Here is a 16298-nt window from a genome sequence, read left to right on the forward strand (position 1 = left end):
ACATCAAAAGAAAAAAAGAAAAAAAAAATGAAAACATGATATAAATTAAATCTCGTTGGATTTTCAAGCCACATTGTTTATTTTTGTGATATACATATTTTATATATTTGTTACATACAGTGTGTGTGTGTGTGTGTGTGTGTGTGTATATATATATATATATATATATATATATATATATACATTTTTTTTTTTTTTTTTTTTGAGACGGAGTTTTAGTCTTGTTGCCCAGGTTGAAATGCAGTGACTCAATCTCAGCTCACTGCAACCTCCACCTCTCAGATTCAAATGATTCTCCTGCCTCGGCTGGATTATAGGTAGCTGGGATTAGAGGCATGCACCACCACACCCAGCTAGTTTTGTATTTTTAGTAGAGAGGGGTTTTCTCTCTGTTGGTCAGGCTGTTCTCAAACTCCTGACCTCAGGTGATCCACCTGCCTCAGCCTCCCAAAGTGCTGGTATTACAGGTGTGAGCCACCGTGCTCAACCAGTATACTTTTAAATTCTATTTTTAACATTTGTTTTTTCCAGTTTTAATGATATAAAATAAAATGCTGCTTCTTTATGGTTGGCTGAGGTTGTTATGAATTTTACATAATATGACATGAAAGGACCCTTAGTTGTCAAATAAAGTTGAATATTATTTATTGTTATTTATATTATTTTTTGCAATGGAGTCTCACTCTGTTGCCCAGGCTGGAGTGCAGTGGCATGATCTTGGCTCACTGCAACCTCCACCTCCCAGGTTTAGGCAGCTCTCCTGCCTCTGCCGAGTAGCTGGGATTACAGGCATGCACTTTTGACTAATTTTTGTATTTTTAGTGGAGAGGAGGTTTCGTCATGTTGGCAAGGCTGGTGTTGTATTCCTGACCTCAAGTGATCCACCCACTTCGGCCTCCCAAAGTCCTGGGTTTACAGGGGTGAGCCACTGCACCTGTCCCTTATTTATTTTTTGAGACATATCTCAGTCTGTTGCTGAAGAGTGCAGTGGTGCAGTCTGGTCTCACTGCAGCCTCTGGCTCCTGGGTTCAAGTGATTCTCCTGCCTCAGCCTCCTGAGTATCTGGGATTACAGGTGCATACCACAATGCCTGGCTAATACTTGTATTTTTAGTAGAAACCAGGTTTCTCCATGTTGGCCAGGCTGATCTCAAACTCCTGGCTTCAACTGATCTACCTGCCTTGGCCTCCCAAAGTGCTGGGCTTACAGACGTGAACTATCGCACCCAGCCAAAAGTTGAACTTTAAACATAATGGTTTTGATTTAGTTCGCCGTTGTTAATACACCTTGTACTACTTGCCTGAGTTTTTTTTTTTTTTTTTTAACTTGCTTTAGTTTTGATAGCCATAGTTATTATAAAAACAAGTAATTTAGATTTGAATAACATACTATGTCTGTATTCACACTTACTTTATTAGACAATAATTCATTCTAGCTATTCTGTTAATGGAAAGAGAATATACTGAGCTATCGAACAAGAGTGATGACAAGAAGTGGATTTTAAGGTTGAATAGCAAGAACCTCAGAGAGTTACTTCTACATAAGTTTTTCTCTTATACTATGGAGTTGGCCAAATGGACTGGTTTAGATTAGTGATGTCTCAAATTCTACTACTCAGTGAATTGCAGAATTTTGAATAGTTTAAGCTTCATATTTATTTTCTTTTTGTTTTCTTTTCTTTCTTTCTTTCTTTTTTTTTCTTTTTTTTTTTTTTTTACTGAGACAGTTTCTCACTCTCTTACCTTGGCTGAAGTGCAGCGGTTCAGTCTCAGCTCACTGCAACCTCCGCCTCCAAGGTTTAAGTGATTCTTGTGCTTCAGCCTCCCGAGTAGCTGGGATTACAGTTGTGCCACCATGCCTAGCAAATTTTTGTGTTTTTTTGTAGAGACAGTTTCACCATGTTGTCCAGGCTGGTCTCCTGACCTCAAGTCATCCACTTGCCTCAGCCTTCCAAAGTGCTGGCCCACATTTATCTTCTTAAGTACCCATAATCTGTGTCTGCTTTTCTCAAATTTATAAGAAAAGGTTTAAAGAAACTTTGAAAATGATGCCGTAAATAACAACTGTTAAAAATAAGTTGTTTATTGTATGTAAAATACTTTTTAAAGCAGATACTATTTTTACTTCAACTGATTATGTGTGTTTATGTGTTGGGAGCAGGTGTTATTGATATGATCACATGATATTATTCTTTTTAATCAATGAATTTTTTGTGTGGGGAACTTATTTTTCAGGTTGAAGCCCTCAATAAGTTAAAAACTTTAAATAGTTTAATCAAACTGAATGCAGTGAAGTTAAACAGAGCCAAAGGGAAGGAGGCCATGCACACCTGTTTAAAACAGAGTGCTTACCGGGAAGCCCTCTCTGACCTGCAGTCACCCCTGAACCCATGTGTTATCCTCTCGGAACTCTAGTAAGTGACTGTGCTTTGTTCAGTGAGTCTCTTATGAAATAGCAAGCAGAAAGTCACTGCCTTAGGGGAGTAGCAGGGCCAGCTGTCATCCTCAGGAGATAGAATATAATTAAAGAAGGAAAATCTTAAAAGTTCTCAGAGGCTATGTTTATAGTCAGTAGAATATATGCTTGTCAGCTAAACGTACCTGTGGGTTTAGTTACAAATGAATTCATATTTCAGTTATATATAATTAAATTTATTTTTTTGTATTACTGATTTGTAAGAGTTGATAGTCCTAACAAGCAAAATGTTGGAAACTATAGTAAATTATTTACTGATTGATTTTCCTATTTTAAAATGAGATCTTGTCTTGAATGAATTTGGCAACTTATTTCTCACTTTCTCATTTCCTACAAAAGTGATAATGAAAAATAATAATCTGTTATTCAGTATACTGTCAGTATTCAAATGAACCCCGTGTTAAGAAATCAAGAGTGATCTCATAATAGTTCTAATTTTAATCCAATGATTTGTTCTAATTTTTTATTCACTAAATACAATAATTTACAAACAAAAGGAAATGAGAGGAGGAATTTTAAGTGGAGAAGGTGAGAAGGGCAGATCTTGGGTTTTGAGTCCAGCCTATCTGGCATCAGTCTATGCCATCCAAGACTGTCCTTATGGTTGCTTTTCTACCAAGTGGAACTTTTTTTGACTCCTCTCCAGACCTGAAAGGAATAGGTGAGGAATTTTCTCAGGCCTATTATATCATGGTAAAATTATAATCTTGTGTATCACTACACTGAAGTTGACTAATCTCCTTGATTTTAGTGTTGAAAAATGCAAATACATGGATTCCAAAATGAAGCCTTTGTGGCTGGTGTACAATAACAAGGTATTTGGTGAGGATTCAGTTGGAGTGATTTTTAAAAATGGTGATGGTAAGTACTGAGCTTTTTAAACATCATCAAATTCCTTGGAATTTTTCATTTGTTGCCATTTTGCCTTATCTGAAAGGTGATGTGTAGTGAAAGTGTTTAACAGTTTCAGCCATGAAGGTAGCTATTGATGGTCATAAAGTCAAATTCAAAATGTCCTAAGCACCTTTTTTTCCTTCTTAGAAAATGATTTATACCATTCACTGAAATACACTGTTCTAACGAACCTAAATTTTCCCCTACAAAATACCAAGTATGTCTACTCCTTTGATTAAAAAGCTTTTGAAATACGAGATAATATTTTTACTTTTTTTTTTTTTTGAAACAGTGTGTCACTCTGTCATCCAGGCTGGAATGCAGTGGCACGATCTTGGCTTACTGCAGCCTTCACCTCTCAGGCTGAAGCGATCATCCCACCTCAGCCCCCAGAGTAGCTGGGACTACGGGCACACGCCGCCACACTTGGCTCACTTTTTGTATGTTTTGTAGAGATGGGGTTTCACCATGTTGCCCAGGCTGGTGTCGAGGTCCTGAGCTCAAGTGATTCACCCACTCCAGCCTCTCAGTCCTGGGATTGCAGGCATGAGCCACTGTGCCCAGGCAAGGATATTTTCAGTAATATATTCATACATCCTGTTTCAGTAATAGCAATATTGATTTTGCTACCATAGTTTTGTATTTTACTAAAAGTACCTGACGAACTCAAAATTTGTAGAGGAAGTGCCTCTGAAGTAATCACACCAGCCATTAGGCAGTGGTGACTTGTTAGTTATGTGACTACAAATAAGTCATAGAAAACTGCTTGAGCTTCAGATTATTCACATCCATGAGGATTATAGTATTTGTATGTCAGGGCTATTAAAAGGAATTGAGATAACATAAGTAAATGTGCTTATTAGAATATGTGCTTACAACTTACAAAGAACTCATAGAGATTTGCTAAATATTTAATGCCACTTGACCATACAGATGTCATTATGTGGATGTCACTAGTTTCATGTGCTCTATTCCCTGAAAATACCCTTAGACATGATAATATATTCAACCATTACAGTTTTGTGACCTCATGATTCAATTAATTATGTGATTCTTAAGGACTCCCTGTGTAACCCTAAAAGCAAGCAAGAAGGAAAAAAATTAGCCATGTAATTAATATAATACACATACAATGTGATACAAACAGTATTACAGCATACAATTAGTATAGTAGTTTATACATGATAAGCAATTTAAAAATCTTTTAATATAATTTCTAAAATAATGTTACAGGGACATACTATCCAATGAGTATATTATTTGTTATAAAATTAGCAAAAATATTAGCATAGCATTGGTTAATGTTTTTAGTTAATTCTGACTGATTTAATCTTGAATTAATGAGTTGCAGGGCGTAAAAGGGAAAGCACTTGTAATGAAGTAGTTTGTTTTCCCTTAGATTTACGACAGGATATGTTGACACTCCAAATGTTGCGCTTGATGGATTTACTCTGGAAAGAAGCTGGTTTGGATCTTCGGTGAGATATACTTATTTTGTTTTTGTTTTTGTTTTTTCAGTCTCATGTTGCAGTCTTTCCACGCAAAATATCTATAATTTTTTGTTAATTCCTCCCCTCTTGTTCTTATTTTTAGTTGTTCATAATAATATTTATATAGCACTTTACAATGTACTTTCAAATATGTTGTCTTGTCTAAACTTTTTCAGTTTATAACTATACAGGTGACTGAAATTCCAGAAAGAAAGAACAGGTTTAAATTTTCATAAGGCTTGGACAGACAGCAAGAATTACGTTCCAATATATGGTTTTGAAGGGTGTATTGTGGGTCATGGCAGTGACAAGGCCAGAGAAGAGCCTGTACCTTTTTATACTTTGCCCGGGGACATTCATTTCTCTACCTACCAAGGGAAAAGAGAGGAAAATGTTTAGCTGCATTCTCAGATTTTTAGCCTGCCACCATCAGTAGGGGTAGATAGTGAATAGAAGAGGTGTGATGTGCTGACAGAAAAAAGGAAACATAAAATCAGGCCTCAGACTAGGAATTATATTCACAATGAACAGAACAGGAATAAATATTTAAAGAGCCCATAGAAATGAACATAAGGAAAAGAAGTGAAAAGCCATTTCTCAAAAGGTATAAAAATAAACTAATAGTCATGGTGGCACATGCCTTAATCTCCACACTTTGGGAGACCGAGGCGAGCGGATTTCTTGAGATCAGGAGTTTGAGACTAGCCTGGTCAACATAGTGAAACCCCATCTCTTCTAAATATACAAAAGTTAGCCAGGCATGGTGGCACACACCCATAATCCCAGCTACTCTGGTAGCTGAAACATGAGAATTGCTTAAACCTAGAAAGCAGAGGTTGCAGGGAGCAGAGATTGCCCCACTACACTCCAGCCTGGACAACAAAGTGAGACTCTGCCTCAAAAAATAAAATAAAAAATACATTTAATTGGAATGGAGCAATTCCCACAGTCAATATATATATATTTTAAGAAACTAATATGAAAATTCTCAGTTCTAATTAAGAAGTACAGATTGTAAGAACTGGGCCAGGCACAGTGGCTCACACCTGTAATCTCAGCACTTTGAGAGGCCAAGGCGGGCAGATCACCTGAGGTCAGGAGTTTGAGACCAGCCTGGCCAACATAGTGAAACCCCGTCCCTACTAAAAATATATAAAATTAGTAAGATGGGGTGATGGATGTCTGTAATCCCAGCTACTTGGGAGACTGAGGCAGGAGAATCACTTGAACCAGGGTGGCAGAGGTTGTAGTGAGCCTAGATCAGGCGTCCCCAAACTTTTTACACAGGGGACCAGTTCACTGTCCCTCAGACCGTTGGAGGGCAGCCACATACTGTGCTCCTCTCACTGACCACCAATGAAAGAAGTGCCCCTTCCTGAAGTGTGGTGGGGAGCCGGATAAATGGCCTCAGGGGGCTGCATGTGGCCCGTGGGCCATAGTTTGGGCACTCCTGGCCTAGATCATGCCACTGCACTTCAGCCTAGGCGACAAGAACAAAACTCTGTCTCAAAAACTGAAGAAAAAAAAAAAGAACAACTGGATATCGCTGATAATCCAGTCTAGAGTGCTGTTGAAGCAATAAAAACACAGGTATTTTTATATACTATTATAAATTAATATAAACCTTAATAAATGAAGTTTATACACTTTATCCAGTATTTCCAGAATTTACCTTAAAATTGGAAATGTAGACAGAGATTTACATACAAAGATATTTCTCCTTTTATTTACAGTAAGAAAAATCAGGCCACCCTTTTGAATATCTGTTCAGTAGTAAAATAATGATTTTTAAAAATTATTACCCTTTCCATATAACCTAATACTTCAGGTATTTAAAAATCTTCTTTATAGAGAGTTGCTATAATTTGGAAAAAGTGCTTATCATCAAATGTTAAAGAAGTGAGATATAAAAGTGCTTTTGTAGACTACAGGCTTTATAGATATTTCTAAGTGGTATAATTATAGGAGATTTTCCCCCCACCCACTACTTTGTATACCTCCTTCTCTAGTTTTCTATAATGGGTATGTACTCTGTTTTTAAACAAGCGGGAAAAAAAGCCATTAAGTATGTTTCATGATACAGTATAGGTTCATACAGTTTTAGAACTTTTTTCTGTGCTAGTAATTGATGATTAACTATCTTTTACCCAGTTCTTTATATATATATACATATATGTATGTATATATACGTATGCATTTTTTAAATTGTAGACTATTTCAAACATAAAGGTTTAGAAAAAGCTTTTTTTTTTTTTCTTTTTTGAGGCGAAGTCTTGCCCTGTCACCCAGGCTGGAGTGCAATGGGGTGATCTCAGCTCACTGCAACCTCCACTTCCTAGGTTCAAACGATTCTCCTGCCTCAGCCTCCTGAGTAGCTGAGATTACAGGCACCTGCCACCACAGCCAGCTGATTTTTGTATTTTTAGTAGAGACAGGGTTTCACCATGTTGTCCAGGCTGGTCTCAAATTCCTTACCTCATGAGCCACCCACCTTGGCCTCCCAAAGTACTGGGTTTACAAGCATGAGCCCCGTGCCAGGCTTTTTGTTTGTTTGTTTGTTTTTGAGACGAAGTCTTACTTTGTGACCCAGGCTGGAGTACAGTGGAGTGATCACGGCTCACTGTACCCTTGACCTCCTGGGCTAAGGTGATCCTCCTTCCTTAGTCTTTGGAGTAGCTGGGACCACAGACGTACACCACCATACCCGGCTAATATTTTTTAAATTATTTGTAGAGACAGGATCTCACTATGTTGCCTAGGATGGTCTCAAACTCCTGGGCTTAAGCAGTCCTTCTATCTCAGCCCCCAAAAGTGCTGGGATTACAGACATGAGCCACCATGCCCGGCAGAAATAATTTTTAACAATTTTCATCTTATTATAACTAGATTATTTATAGACACACACAGACATAGCAATTATAAATAACAGATGTTAACATGTTTCCATGTTTACTTTTTTAAAAAGGTATTAAAATGCAGATAAGTGAATGCATTCTCATTTCATTCTCCTTTTTCACATTTCGCAATTAACCACTATTCTAAGCTCAAGTGTATATATATTTTTGTGGAGTTCAGTGATGCAATCTTAACTCACTGCAACCTCTGCCTCTCAGGCTTAAGTAATTCTCCACTTCAGCCTCCTGAGTAGTTGAGACTCTGGGCATTTGCCACTGCACTGGCTTATTTTTTGTAATTTTTAAAGAGATGGGGTCTTGCTATGTTGCCCAGACTGGTCTCGAACTCCTGGGCTCAAGAAATCTTCTGCCTCAGCCTCCCAAACTGCTGGGACTACAGGTGTGAGCCACTGTGCCTGGCCTAAGTTTTTCTTTCTTTCATTAGTATTGAATTTGGGTATCTCCTCAGTGCTTATAGGTTTTGACATTTTCTCTTGCTGTAAGTTACCTAGCTTCCTTTATGACTTAACACTTTTTAAGTTGTGCTTTCTCCTCTTTTTTCTGTCTCTAGATAAGTTTCTGTAACATAGAGATTATGTGTTTCTCTAAATTTTACACTCCTTAAACTGTCAGGTCCTGGTGGAGATTTTTTTGAGGTCCAGGCTTTTAGACTACTAATTTTCCTTAATGGTTATTGGCTTCTTCATACTTTTTTCCTCTAGAATCAGTTTTGAGGCCAAAAATAGTCCAGTTTGTCAATGCTTCCAAATTTATTACCCCATATTTTTATAACATCCTCTTATAATTTTAAAATCTATGCTATGCCTAATATTTTTCTTCTTTTTATATGCTATTATTACCAGTTTTATTAGAGATTTGCTTCCGTATTAGTTTGGTTTTAACTGAGCTTCTAATTTTGAAATTTTTTTTGTTACTTTATCAGTTATTACTTCCTTATGGTTTTCTTTCTTTTACCTTTGTGTTTATTCTGTTCTCATTTTTTAAAATGAACTCTTGGCTGGTGCAGTGACTCACGCCTGTTATCCCAGCACTTTGGGAATCCAAGGTGGATCATTTTAGCTCAGGAGTTCGAAACCAGCCTAGGCAACATAGGGAAACCGCATCTCTACAAAAAAAAAAAAGAAAGAAACATTATCCAGGAATGTTGGCATGCACCGCTAGTCCCAGCTACTTGGGAGCTGAGGAGGGAGGATCGCTTGAGTCCAGGAGGTCGAGGCTGCAGTGAGCCAAGATTGCACCACTACACTCCAGCTTGTGTAACAAAAGTGAGACCCTATCTTAAAAAAGAAAAAAGAACTCAAGTTTTAAAATGGAAATGTTTATGAACTTTTACAATATGTCAGACTATATATAAATTATAAATATTTCATAATTTCCATTTTTATCTTATTGACTCCTGAACTATTTAAAATTACAGCTGGGTGCAATGGCTCTTGCTTGTAATCCTAATACTTTGGAAGGCCAAAGTGGGAGGATTGCTTGACCCCGGGAGTTCAAGACGAGCCTGGGCAACAAACAGAGCCAGACCCTGTCTCGATAAATTGATAGATACATAAATATATGAATAAAATTTAATTTTGAAAGGCATACTTTTTTGTTTTCTCTAGGATTTCTAATTTTATTCTGTTGTTATCATATCAAGTATATGTTCAGATTATGCTTATTAAACTTGAGTTTCGCTTTGCCACTTTGTAGGTATGTTACAGCCTCCTATTACAATTGGCATTTGTCAATGTCTGCCTGCAATCTTGTCAGGTTTTGTTTATCTTATATTTGCTGTTTCTTTTTTTTATTTGTTTGTTTTTTGAGACAGAGTCTTGCTCTGTTACCCAGGCTGGATTGCAGAGGCATAATTTGGGCTCACTGCAACTTCTGCCTCCTGGATTCAAGCGATTCTTGTGCCTCAGCCTCCCAAGTAGCTGAAATTACAGGCACGGGTCACTATGCCTGGCTAATTTTTGTATTTTTAGTAGAGACAAGGTTTCACCATGTTGACCAGGCTAGTCTCGAACTCCTGACCTTAAGCATTGATCTTATATTTGTAAATGTATACAAGGTTTGGTTTCTTTTAGCCTCTATGCCCTCTTTGTCATTAAGAAACAGCCCTCTTGGCAGAGGTTGCAGTGAGCCAAGATCGAGCCACTGCACTCTAGCCTAGGCAACAGAGTGAGACTGCATTTGAAAAAAAAAAAAAAAGAAGTAGGTCTCTTAATCCCTAGTCATTTTGTTTAGTCTGTTTTGTCCAAAATTGACATTGGTATACCAGCTTTATTTTGGTTAACATTTACCTTTGTATCTTTTATTTTTAATTTTTACTTCATTTTATATTATGTATGTCTCCTGTAAATAGCATATAGTTGAATTTTTTTGTGAGGATGGATTTACTCCAATATGGAAGTATTTTATTAGGAAATTATAATTGTTAATTGCAATTACTATATGCTTATTTATTTCTGCTATCTTATTGTATGTTTTATATTTACATCTTTGTTTTTGTCCTTTTTCTCATTTATTTCCTTATTTCTCATTTATTTCCTTTTTTTATCTCATTTATTTTGTTGGATTGATAGAGGTTTTACATTTTATTTTTCCTTTCTATAAAATCTTTTTTTAAATTCTTATTTATTGAAAAAACCTTTTTTAGAGACAGAGTTTCATTCTCACCCAGGCTGGAGTGCACTCACATGATCATAGCTCACTGCAGCCACAAACTCCTGGGTAGCACAATCATAGCTCACTGCACTCACGAACACCTGGGTACCAGCAGTCTTCCCACCTCAACCTCTTATGTAGCTAGGACTACAGGTGCGTGCCACCATGCATGGCTCATTTAAAAATCTTTTGAGAGACAGAGTCTCACTATGTTGTTCTGTCTGGTTTCAAACTCCTGGCCTCAAGTGATCCTCCCATCTTGGTCTCCCAAGTATTTGAGATAACAGACATGAGCTACTATACCCAGCTCTTTATATACTGTCTTATTTATTTAGGTAATCATCATCTTCTTTTTTTTTTTTTTTTTGAAACGGAGTCTTTCTCTTGCCAGGCTGGAGTGCAGTGGTGTGATCTCGGCTCATTGCAACCTCTGCCTCCCAGGTTCAAGTGATTCTCCTGCCTCAACCTCCTGATTAGCTGGGACTACAGGCACACGCCACCACACCTGGCTAATTTTTGTATTTTTAGTAGAGATGGGGTTTCACTATGTTGTCCAGGATGGTGTCTGTCTCTTGATCTCATAATCTGCCCACCTCGGCCTCCTGAAGTGCTGGGATTACAGGCATGAGCCACCGTGCCTGCCCTTAAGTAATATTTTTAAGTTTTTCTTTTTTTCTTTTTTTTTTTTTCATCCAATTATGCTTCAAGTTGCAGAATATTTTTAAGTTTTTAAACTGCGTGTTTGATTTTATAAATCCTTTGTTGTTGTTGTTGTTGTTGTTGTTGTTGTTGTTGTTGAGACGGAGTTTCGCTCCTGTTGCCTAGGCTGGAATGCAATGGCAAGATCTCAGCTCACTGCAACCTCCACCTCTTGGGTTGAAATGATTCTCGTTTCTCCGTCTGCCAAATAGTTGGGATGACAGGCATGTGCTAACACGCCTGGCTAATTTTGTATTTTTAGTAGAGAAGGGATTTCTCCATGTTGGTCAGGCTGGTCTCAAATTCCACTTCAGGTGATCCACCCGCCCCAGCCTCCCAGAGTGCTCGGATTACAGGTGTGAACCACTGTGCCCAGCCTGATTTAACAAATTCTAAAGTTAATCCATAACTTAGCCCTCTTCTTGATCATCATAGGTACTTTAGGATAAATTCCACTACTTATGTTTTAACTCATATTTAGCAATTCCTTATAAGTTATTTGTTACAGTGAATTTTTACTAGAATTTCTTATATATAATTTTAAAAATTTCTTTATGCACTATTGCTTTTTGTACCGTAGTCCCTCACTCCAGGTTTTGTCTGAAAATGAATTTACATTATCCTCAGTCTTTTTTTTTTTTGGTCCATCTTTTTTTTTATTATAGCCATCCTAGTAGGTTTGAGGTGGTATCTCATTGTGGTTTTAATTTTTATTTTCCCTATGACTAATGTTGTTGAGCAGCTTTTCGTGTGCTTATTGGTTAGTTGTATACCTTATTTGGTGTAATGTCTATTTAGATCCTCTGCTCATTTGTAGATTGGGTTATTTGTCTTTTTATTGTTAAATTGTAAGAATTTTTAAATATATTTTATATACAAGGCCCTTCTTAGATAAATTATTTGCAGATACGTTTTTCTTGTCTGTTCGCTTTAAATTTTAAGTCGTGTGTGTGGTAGAAATCCAGCTTCATTCTTTTGTATTTAGATGTATAGTTGTCTCAGCACCATTTGTTGAAATGGTTATTCTTTCTTCATTGAATTATCTTGGCATCTGTGTCAAAAATCAATTGATTGTACATGTGAAGGTTTTTTTCCTGGAATCTTAAGTTCCGTTCTATATATCTGTCCTTTATCTGGGATTATGTTAATTTTTCCTTTGTTTCTGAATAAAAATTTTGCTAGTTGATAGGTTTTCCTTCAGCATGTCTAATATGTTATCCCACTTTCTTCTGGCTTCCCTTGTTTCTAATGATAAATCAGCTGTTAATCTTATTTATGATCCTCATAAGTGATGAGTCATGTCTCTCTTGTTTCCTTCAAGATTCTCTTTATTTTTGTCTCTTGACAGTTTGGTTATAAGATGTCTACTTCTATTAGAGTTTATTCTACTTTGAATTAATTGAGCTTTCCGGACACATATATTATTGTTTTTCATAGAATTTGGGGAGTTTTGGGCCCTAATTTTTTCATACAGCGTTTTTACCTCTCTCTCTCTCTCATCTCCTTCTGAAACTGCCATTATGCATTTGTTGCTGGGCTTTATGGTGTTCTACAGGTGTCTAAGGCTCTGTTAGTTTTTCTTCATTTTTTTGTTTTGTTTTGTTTCTCTGATTAGATAATTGACCTGTCTTCAAGTTTGCTAATTTTTTATTATGCTCAAATCTGCTCTTGTGCCTCCCTGGTGAATTTTAAAATTTCAGTTATTGCCCATTTCATCTCTGTAATTTCTGTTTGATTCATTTAAATCATTTCTGTCTATTAGTCTTTCTTTGTTGATACATCATTCTCATAGTTGTTTTGTTTTGTTTTGTTTTGTTTTGTTTTGTTTTGTGATAGAGTCTCACTCTGTCACCCAGGCTGGAGTGCAGTGGCACGATCTCAGCTCACTGCAGCCTCCATCTCCCGGGTTCAAGTGATTCTCTGCTTCAGCCTCCCAAGTAGCTGGGACGATGACAAGCACGCACCACCATAACCGGCTAATTTTTGTACTTTTAGTAGAGATGGGGTTTCACCATGTTGGCCAGGCTGTTCTTGAACTCCTGACCTCAGATGATCTACCTGCCTCGACCTCCCAAAGTATTGGGATTACAGGTGTGAACCACTGCGCCCAACCTTATAGTTTTTTAGACATGGTTCCCTTTAGTTCTTTGAACTCGCTTAAAATAGGGGTTTTTAAATCTTGGTGTAATAAGTTCAAAATTTGAGTTTCCTTAAGGACAGTTTCATTGAACGTGGTTTTTTTGGTGTGTGTATGTGTTATGCTTTCTTGTTTCTTTGTATATTTCATACTTTTGGCCAAAAACTGTTCACTTTAAATAATTTTACAACTCTGAAAATCAGATTCCTTCTCCCTTCAGGGTTTGTTGTTGCTGTTTGCTTAGTTTAGTGACGTTTTTGAACTAATTATGTAAAGTTTATATTTTTTGTCATGTGTGGTCACTGATGTTTTTACTTAGTTTATTGGTCAGCTAAAGATTGACCTGATTTTCTTAAATGCCTGGAATCCACCTCTCTTCCAGTCTGCTGAGGTGCTTTATGTGCTTGCTGGGTCATGCCTTCAACAGTCAGCCAAGTATTTCAGAACTGTGCCTTAGCCCTAACTTTCTGCTTGCACAGAGTTGCTTGCGCAACTTAGCCATAGTTGAGAGCCAGGGCCTTCTAAGCTTTTTGCTCTGCATGTACACAGACCTGGGAATCTACAGGAGTATCCATGCGCATGACCTTCTAGATTTCTACCAGCAATTTTGGAGCTTTTCAGTAATTAACTGCTTTCCTCAGAAGCCTCGAGGGTATTATTCATTTGTCTAGTTTCTGTTGTTTTCAGTTTGTTTGTTTGTTTGTTTGTTTGCTTTTGAGACGGAGTCTCGCTCTGTTGCCCATGCTGAAGTGCTACAACATGATCTCAGCTCAATGCAACCTCCACCTCTCTGGTTCAAGTGATTCCCTATTTAATGTGAACATCTCATTACCCATCTTTTCCTTTAAAGCTTTCAGTTAGCTTGTTGGTTGCTCCAACTGTTACTTACCCCCAATACAGCTACACTGTTAAACAGATGCCTCTGAGTATTTTTGAGAAACTCTCCAGGAAAAAGGCAGTTCATGCTAGATGAGATCTGAGTCAGGTCAAATAAACATAGTATTGTAATTGGGATCTTCCTGGAAACTACCAGAAAAAGGCCAAAGAACGACAGTTCTCTGGAAATTGGGCTTTGAAGGAGCTCCAACTTCATTTTTCTTTCCTCTAGTGGCTGTCAGACTTGTTGCAGTCCCCGAGATTGTGTGCTGTTTGTTGTCAAGGCTACCACATAACTGGGAAGGGGGTTGGGACTAGACCATGGTAAAATGGTCGTGTGTGTTTGTGTGTTTGTGTGTGTGTGTGTGTGTGTGTGTGTGTTGTGTTTTAAATAAACACTCATGGGGGGGGGGTGTGTGGTACATGTGTTTTAAATAAACACTCATTGGATTTCTCCAAGCCTTTGTTATATTTTCAGAATTCTAAAATAGGTGATTCTGACAATTTTTGTCAGTGTTCTTGTTGCTTTTATGGAAAAGTGGATATTCAGAATTTGCTATCATTTGGCTATAGAATTTTGAAATCCAAATTAACTGCTTTCCTCAGAAGCCTTGAGGGTATTATTCATTTGTCTTCTAGTTTCTGTTGTTTTCTGTTTGTTTGTTTGTTTTTGAGACGGAGTCTCGCTCTGTCACCCATGCTGAAGTGCTACAACATGATCTCGGCTCAGTGCAACCTCCACCTCTCTGGTTCAAGTGCTGGGATTACAGGCACACACCACCATGCCCAGCTAATTTTTGTATTTTTAGTAGAGATGGAGTTTCACCATGTTGGCCAGTATGCCCTGACCACGTGATCTGCCCACGTTGACCTCCCAAAGTGCTGGGATTACAGGCGTGAGCCACCGTGCCTGGCCTGAGTTGTTCTCTTGACCCCTGCTGGCCTCCCCTGACAGAGCTCAGGGCTGAGAACTTGTGGTCTTCTTATTTTTATTTTTCTGCATAATCTTATTCTTTTCCTTATATAGTTAATAATACTCAGTTTTGAATTCATTACTGATGGATATTATGTTTTATATGAAGGTCCTTTGCTCGCTGGGTTGTGACTATATCTCTAAAAATGAGTTTGTATTTTGTTTGTGCTGTTGCCAAAGGCCTGAACACACAATCAACCAGTTTTTATGTTAACTCCTTACCTTCAGACCATCACACCTCATAGTTTATATTTAGATCTCATAAGAGTGTGAGAAGGCTTGAATTGTTGCAGTTACATGAAATCTTTTTTTTCTTACCCACCCAGTTTCTGGGGTGGATGGGAAACTTAAATGCCACACCATCTAATCAGTGAACAGATGTTTTCAAGTTCCAGTCCTCCCAGACCTCAGCTTTGTGTAGGATCTCAGGTCCTGATCTTACTTCATGGGCCTAAGTCCATGACTTTTTTTTGGTGGGCATTGAAATGTCAGCCAAGTCTAACTTCCTGAGCCACTGCTGTGAGTAATCTCTATTTTTGGAACCTACAGGTCTTTTTTTCTTTCTGTTTTAACTACACCTATTTATAAAATCTTGGACTTCATCAGTTTTTAAATGTGATTTAGTATCTACAGCTATTTAGTCTACAAGGTTGCTGGAAACAGTCAGACTTGTAATTAACTTTATTCCTGCAAGATTATAATATCTCCTGATTTGTTTTTTAAGTTTCACTTATATTCTGTTTATTATGAAATATATACATATATATATATATTTAAAACTTGCAACTCTTGCTGTTTATTAACTGAACCAGGCATTGTATTAAGTTCCTCTCATAAGTAATATCACATAAGCTTACAATTCTGTGAGGCTATGTTGTTTCTTTTTAACACACTAAAAAATTAAAGTGCTAGTGATTTTAAACAAAGGTTATAGAAATATTAAGTGGCAGAACTAAATTCAAATTCTGGCTGTCAGTTACTAAATTAATGTCTGTTATTTTAGTAGTCTGGCTAAGTGAGAAAATAATTGTACTAGACAAGACATGCTAGTACTACTCTGTTTATCAGAGTATAATGGTGCCTAAAATACCTAAATTTCCTTTTAAGAAATATTTTTTTATTTTTAGATTCTCCAAGTTACAGTTTTCTGGTAGTGTAAATATAGAAAGAGCAATTTGATGTGAGTG

At 37.3% G+C, this 16298-nt stretch overlaps 1 protein-coding gene across 7 annotated transcripts in view; it reads left to right on the top strand.

Annotated features, from left to right (window-relative positions):
* PIK3CB (phosphatidylinositol-4,5-bisphosphate 3-kinase catalytic subunit beta) overlaps positions 1 to 16298 on the top strand; it is a 254144-nt gene that overhangs the window by 221184 nt on the left and 16662 nt on the right. For all 7 annotated transcript variants that reach the window (XM_074405842.1, XM_074405841.1, XM_074405843.1 and 4 more), the window contains 3 exons: positions 2235 to 2413; positions 3227 to 3336; positions 4769 to 4847. In XM_074405842.1, the coding sequence (XP_074261943.1) occupies positions 2235 to 2413; positions 3227 to 3336; positions 4769 to 4847 (368 nt within the window). The remainder of the gene's footprint in view (positions 1 to 2234; positions 2414 to 3226; positions 3337 to 4768; positions 4848 to 16298) is intronic.

The sequence above is a fragment of the Saimiri boliviensis genome, chromosome 9 (genome assembly GCF_048565385.1).
Source record: "Saimiri boliviensis isolate mSaiBol1 chromosome 9, mSaiBol1.pri, whole genome shotgun sequence".
NCBI lineage: Eukaryota > Metazoa > Chordata > Mammalia > Primates > Cebidae > Saimiri > Saimiri boliviensis.